Source organism: Chelonia mydas, chromosome 8 (assembly GCF_015237465.2).
Source record: "Chelonia mydas isolate rCheMyd1 chromosome 8, rCheMyd1.pri.v2, whole genome shotgun sequence".
Classification (NCBI taxonomy): Eukaryota; Metazoa; Chordata; order Testudines; family Cheloniidae; genus Chelonia; species Chelonia mydas.
The window spans coordinates 9,357,005-9,363,865 of NC_057854.1; the positions used below are offsets into that span (position 1 = coordinate 9,357,005).

General features: G+C 44.5%; 1 protein-coding gene across 1 annotated transcript; it reads right to left on the minus strand.

Moving 5' to 3' along the window:
• Nucleotides 1-881: 881 nt before the first annotated feature.
• On the minus strand, nucleotides 882-5,614 carry WNT8A (Wnt family member 8A). The gene is made up of 6 exons (XM_007053596.4): nucleotides 5,446-5,614; nucleotides 5,320-5,353; nucleotides 4,965-5,103; nucleotides 3,822-3,947; nucleotides 3,317-3,459; nucleotides 882-2,261 (listed from the first exon to the last, which is right to left on the minus strand). Exons 1-6 carry the CDS (start codon nucleotides 5,514-5,516, stop codon nucleotides 1,701-1,703), a joined length of 1,074 nt encoding a protein of 357 aa, XP_007053658.2. The 5' UTR covers nucleotides 5,517-5,614; the 3' UTR covers nucleotides 882-1,700.
• Between the last annotated feature and the right edge of the window lie 1,247 nt (nucleotides 5,615-6,861).

The following is a 6,861-nucleotide window of genomic DNA, read 5'->3' on the forward strand; positions in this document are numbered from 1 at the left end:
TTAAACCTCATATGTCAACCTCAGACTTGGGCAAAACTAGTAGCAAATTAAACCCTAGAAAACGTGGCTCAGGCTTCTCTAGCATAAGCCTGTTGACTCAGTGGAAGGATGAATCAGTCCATTAAGTTGAGCAATGGCGAAATTATGACGGCAGTGTCACAAATGAGGAGGGCAGAATCCACACTTAAGAAATAAGCGGCAGTAGCAAGTGTCTCCTCCTGTTCTCCCAGGCATGCATGGCATCAGGTTGTTTATAAGCAGCATCAGCAGGGAACCTTAGCAGACACATTCACAACTGTCCCCAAGTTTTCTCTCATGCCTGCTAGTTCAAAGGGCTCATCTTGTTCCTTAGAATAAAGAATTTTGCAACAAGTGCTGATACTTACCACATCAAAGTACAATGGAGTTTGCATTGTTTGTAGAACATTAGGCCATAGACAAATTAAAGAGACATGTGGAGTTTCAAAATTTACTTTAGCAAGCCAGTGCTTGCATGCTTAGTACTCAGGGAGGGTTAGATACTACAGTGATAGGTACTACAAAATCCTCTGTAGAGATTTAGAGCCTAAGCTAAAGCAAACTGAAGTAAGTGTAAAAGCCTACCATTGACTTCACTAGGCTTTGGATTAGCAATTAAAACTTGTTGGCTCTTTTATAAATATATTCATACTGTACTTTTATGAGTCCAGGAGGAAAAAGTCATTGATTTAATTCAAATGTTTATTGCAAAATATAGTCCAACATCATAACCTTTTGGATACCATCAGAATATATACAGCAAACAAATTGAGTCAAAGCAATAATACAACTTGCTTAATAATCAATATGCAGAGAAGATGCCAAATTCTTCTTTATTGATTATTTTTTCAATTGGTGCGCTATAAATTGTGTTATTTCATCCGATACAGATATGTAAAACTGTCTGGGTTTTTTTATATATATATATATATATAGATAGCATGAAATCTGTACATATTGTCTGTAAAGCTAGGAAAGCACTTGAGGTGAAAAACGTTTTAGTTGTCCCAATATAAACCATGATGTTGTGAAGACCCTTTTTACATCAGAAAGTGCATAAGTATTACGTTAAAAATATTTACAAGCAACACGTGCATCAACCACCACTGGTTCATATTCTGCTCTTAGGCTTGTGCAGCATCACTGAAATCAACAGGGAAGCAGCTAGGTACCTGAGACCAGATTTCAGCCTGGAACAGCAGATTCTGATCTCTGTTACACTGCTGCCTGGAGTTAGTCCTTCAGTGGATTTACTCCAGATTGACAGTGGTGTAAATGACATCTGAATCAGGCCCACAGACTATCATCTGACATCACCAAAAAATGAAACTACTTCTTCACCCAGATACACAGACACAGTGACTATGAGGAAGAAGCGAGTTAAAAGGAAATATAAACACCAGGAAAGTAGGCAGGAAGGCCCTAGGTCCACCAGGGCCCACGGCCTGCTCTGTGTAATCACACAACATGGGTTGTGGGGAGTACACCCACCTGACCCTGCCTGGACAATCACCACTTAATGCTTCAAGAAGAAGATTAGCCCCCCACCCCGCACCATGTCCCTTAGGATCCAAGGGAAATTTCTTCCCAATCTCAAATTTGGTGATAGGATGGCAACCGCGGGTAATTGGAAAGGCAGCTCTTTGTCATGAGTCCACTTCTTAACAGCAGCGAGTTGCCGATTATCTCTTGTGCCCCCGGTTCCGGCGCCTGGGGGTGCTGGGGGAAGAGCCGTCTCTTCTGGAGCAGTAATGCTTGGTAACCACCTGCTTGCACTGCTGGCATTTCACCACGCAGCACCAGTGGAACTTACAATTGCAGCTGGTGACAACTTCAGTCCTCTTCTCTTCCACTTTCAGGCCGCACTCCGTGCAGAGCCTCCTGCAGCTCCTCCTCTCCCACTGAGACAAGTTCTTGCCACTCTGCAGGCATTCCCGCCCCTCGGTGCCATGGAGGCCCAGGCTGGCATTCCTGACGCAGTAATCGGGAGAGTCTTCCAGGAAGACAAGTTCTGTGGCTAGCACCGTGCTGAAGGTCTCTGCGGTGGCCCCACGGCTGTCGGCACTATTCCCAGCTCTCATCCTCCTCTTGTCCATCTCCAGCTTCTGGGCCTGGTCATATTTGATCTTCAGATAATTCCCAATTTCTCGAAACTCAGCAAGCTGGAGCCAGCAGGTCTGGATGCTGCAGCTGCCCGATACCCCGTGACACTTACACGTCCTCTTCATTGTTGCTTTCACAGACTGGGATGAAAAGGCACAGCAGTTAGGAGCAGCAGAAAACCACAGCACAAACAGGGTCTGTTGCAATAAAACTTCAGATAGTGGCATAAGGGTTCGCTCATCTCTCAGTGATCAGTTCTAATCCAGCTCACCCTGTTTGGGGCTGAAAGTCATTACTGTGTAGTGGCCCGTGTGAAATGAACTGGTGCTCTCAGTTCAGTTCCTGATGGACATATGTTCCATCGCTAACTGGGAGCTGGCAGAGATGGGCATGAGCTACTTTACCCGCACAGGTGGAGTCTCTCCAGGCTGCTTGTGAAGCACATTGGCACGGTAATGCTATTGCCTGGGCTGTCCCAGGACTGTGGATAACTTCCATGTGCGGAGCTGTTAAAACAGCACCGTTCACGCAGACGATATGCAATAATCTTAGATACAGAATGACAATACTAAGTATTTATGCAGCACCTTTAATCCAAGCACTTCACCAATATCATCTACCAATCCCTCTCTATGATAATTATAGGGGGCCAACACTGTAGTATCTACGTCAGATTGCTAGGCTTTGATATATCCTGTGAAATAGGTATGCTAAATGTTGCCATCCTCAACTTTAGAATCTAAATCGCCTGGCTCCTGCTACCCTGCTCTAACCAACAGACAACATTTCCTCCCCTAAAGAAGGCCCTGAGCTGCACATTACAGGAGATGAAAATAAGGTTTGCTCTATTTTACTGTCTGATCAAGTGGTTACTAGCTACAGGACTGCAAAGGCTAGGTTTTGCAATTCTTGAGAAATGGTGCATGTTACTATACTGGCTGTTTGCTTTGCTTTGAACCAAAGTGCAAGTGAAGCCTATTGCAATCATTTTCTGATGTCCAGGTTTTGGGGCCTGATTCCAAAAGCCTTACTCCGTATGCACGTGCACTATTACTTATTCATGCAAGCAGTCTTACTGAAGTCAATGGGACAACTCAGGGTTGGAGAATGGGACCTTAAAGCTTTGTAGATGTGCTGATTATGAAGATATTTTGGATACAGACAACCCCCTTTTTTTTTCTTTTTTTTTACTTACAAGTCTCCCTGCTTCATTGTTATGCAGATTCATTAAAGCTCTGGCATCTTGTCCTGTCTCCAAAGCATCCACAAATAGTTTGGAAATTCTCTCGCCAAATTCCACATTATCACTGCAGCCTCCCCAGACCCATCCTCGGCCACCTAGGAAAGGACGCATCGTTCACAAATAATAACTATGTGCAGAAGCTCAGGGCGTAGGTCGATTTCAGTACAATGTGTAAACCCAGAGCTCTAGGAAACATGTTGGAGGAGCCAATCCTGCATTGGCAGGGAGTTAGCTGGATGAGAAGAACCACAGAATCATTTCAATGTGTAATTCTTATGAATGTTAAATGCAGGAACAGCCCTTTGAGCCAATTTCTCACTCTGTTACAAGGAAGTCAGTGGGGCTGCACAGTCGGAACAGAGTTGAATGTAGCCCTACGTGTTTTCAAGTCTGAAAATTGTGATGCCATCAACCCAAAAGCAGACCAGTGTACTAGACCAGTAAAATCACAGCTCACCTACACGGCCATTCCTGGAATCGTCACAGCCACAGTTGTCGAAGTCCCCCATGCTGCAGTTTCTGGTGAGCGTGTACATTACTCCAGCCGAGCTGATGGCATGAACAAAAGAGGTTTCTCTGGTAGCTGGAAAGAGACAAAAAAAGACACTGTCACCCTCAAGAACAGAAACCCTCAGTCCCATTTTACTGGTAAGAAGGCCCCCTCGTGGAGCTTCCAACAGAGCAATCGCTGAGTGTGTGTGTATGGGCTAGTGGGGGGGGGTCCCATTTTACTGGTAAGAAGGCCCCCTCGTGGAGCTTCCAACAGAGCAATCGCTGAGTGTGTGTGTCTGGGCTGGGGTGCGGGGGGGGGGAAGTCTTTGCATAAGGCAATTAGGACAAAAGATAGAGGAATTAAACCCTCCATAGAACATGGCAAAGTGCTTGTGAATTCTGTCTTCTGCCAGCTTTGTTTCAGTTTCAACAACAGTTACTGGCATGACAAGGTGTCACCTTGTGTGTATCTACATACGGAAAAGAGTTTCATGGGGACAATGAGATTTAATATAACAGGCCTGATCCTAACCCCACCAAGATCAATTATCACTGACTTCTCTTGATACCCAATCAGGGTTACTCTCTAGCAGCTTTCTGTCCCTGTCATTTTCTGTTTTGGTGGCAGGCTCCAGCCTGGTCTTCTCTACACAGTAAAGTTGCATCAGTTTAACTTAAATCAGTTTTTAAACTCATGCAAACTCCTCTCTGGACACACTTTTTAATTTCACTTTAAGAGGTTTCATTTCAGCTTAAACCTGCTCCCACCATATAAGCTAAACTGCAAGAAGCCACTCTTAAGCCGAAGTACGAGTGAGTGTGTGTGTTCATTGGTTGAACTAATTTGGGTTTAAAGTCGCTCCTGAGGTTAAACTGGTGCAATTTTCTCATGTAGACAAGCAAGCCCTTAGTGTGAGGCTGTGTCTGCAGTCTACCTGTCTGTCTCCCTCCTGCCCCGCTCCAAAATTTGCCGTCATTCTAATATATGTATCTATATAGTCTAGACCCTACCTAAATATAAACTGGCTGTATCCCGTACACAGAGATGGCAGGAGGGAAAGAAGGTGTTCTAGGTAAATCCACGCTCTGCCTCTAAATGCACACTTACCACTCCGCAGTCTGTTATGAGTCGAGAGCTGCAGGGCACTTTCTGGGCAGTTCCAGCGCTCCCAGGTGAACTGATGTTTACATTCTTCAATCCCGCTGTGGGCCCCTACAGCCACGCTGGTGGAGTAGGTCAGATACGCCTTGCATAGAAAAAGAATGGGTCTTAAACTCCCAAACCTTTCAAAAGGCCACTTGAAAGCAAATTCAAATGGGTTTCAACTGTTTCCCCTCATTACACAGAGGGAGCTGGTGCCCATATGCAGATCAGTAAATGTGGTTCCTTAGAAAGGCAACATTTGGTTTGCTAACAGGAAAAAATCTATAATTAAATTCATAATAATCCATGTATAAATTACCTTTGGTCCCGTCATCAGAAAGTTGTTCACAGACCTGTAACAAATAAAACAGGATAAGTGAGGTAATTTAATACAGACTCAGAAGCATCACCAAAAAGTCCTCGTTCAGCTGGGCTGAGACCCTACCATGCTGACGTGTGGAAAGTGGCACAATAGATCCCAATGCTGGTGAAGATGATAAAGGTGTGGCTCTTCATGGCTGTCAGATAGGGTGAAGTTTTATTCCACTAGCTGATCTAAAGCTCTCCACACCGGAGATGGTTGAATGAGCAGGGCAGCTCTGCTTCTCTCCACATCCAAAGGGGGGATACTCAGGACAAGGAAAGTTACAAGAATCCAAATCTCAGATATTTATAAGGTGAAGTTCTGAATGGCCAATACCCCCTATTCATTTGCTACCCAATGACCCTATGTGGTAAAGAAGCCTCTGATCCAATGGGTGACAAGATAGCAAAGGAAACGCCTAAAGCTGCACTTCAAAAGACAAGGAGCAGTTGTCACCCAGAGCCTGTGATGATTCTCAAGGAGAGTAAACTTCCCTAACAATGGGCAACCTTTAATTCTATTAAGCACACCAGCATTCATTTCTCGCTGTCTCTCTCTAGCTAAGGTCCACTTGCCTTCTTCATGATACTTTGCCTCTGCACAGAGGCTCACTTCCCTGTCTCCTCTCAAATAACAAACTGCCACATTTCTACAGTTCCCCCACTATCTTAGTGCTCCTTGTTATGAGAATTTCCTGAAGTATTCAGTGACAGTTTTATAAAGATCTGTTGGGGCTGGATCTCCCGGATTTGAAGGGATTTATTTAAAGGCAGACTCCCCCTACCCCCCCCACACTTTCATCGATTAAAGAGTTTGTGTTCCAAAGGGCAACCAGATGCTGCAAAAATGGCATTTCATCCCTCCAGGATGTTTGGAAATCTTACTAATTTACATTGCTGTAGCCTGAGAGCCCTGTGCAAAAAGTCTGCAAGAGGTTTGCTCCTTGCCTATATCCCCATATGCGAGACACTTTTCTTTTTAATAGTGAGGACAGTTTTCAGGGGGAAGCAAGTTCTGCACAGTAAGGTTCACCACAGCAAAAGCATGATCACGTACTGGCTTCAGATGTGTGAGCCTCACAGGTATCCATCAGCACATGTGAGTTTCTTCTCACATACATGGGTGTAAGTGGGGAGTAATTCACTGACGTTAAAGGAGTTACACCAGTATACAACCAATATTTGGGAGAGGAGAATCAGTCTCAAGGATCCGGTCCTGGATATAGGTATGGGCAATATTATTAAGGGCATCAAAAACCAATAGTGCCAAGGCTGGAGTGATGTCTATTGGTGACATCAGGCCTTTGTTAATAGGTACTCTGGGGTTCTATTCCTGGGTCTGTCACTGAATTACTGTGTATCTATGGGCAAGTGATTTAGCCTCTCACTCTTCCTTAGTGTTCCCCATGTATAAAATGGAGATTATGATGATTAGCTACCTCTCAGACATTTGTTGGGTTAATAACTAAATATGTGCCAAGTGCTTGGTGGTCTTCAA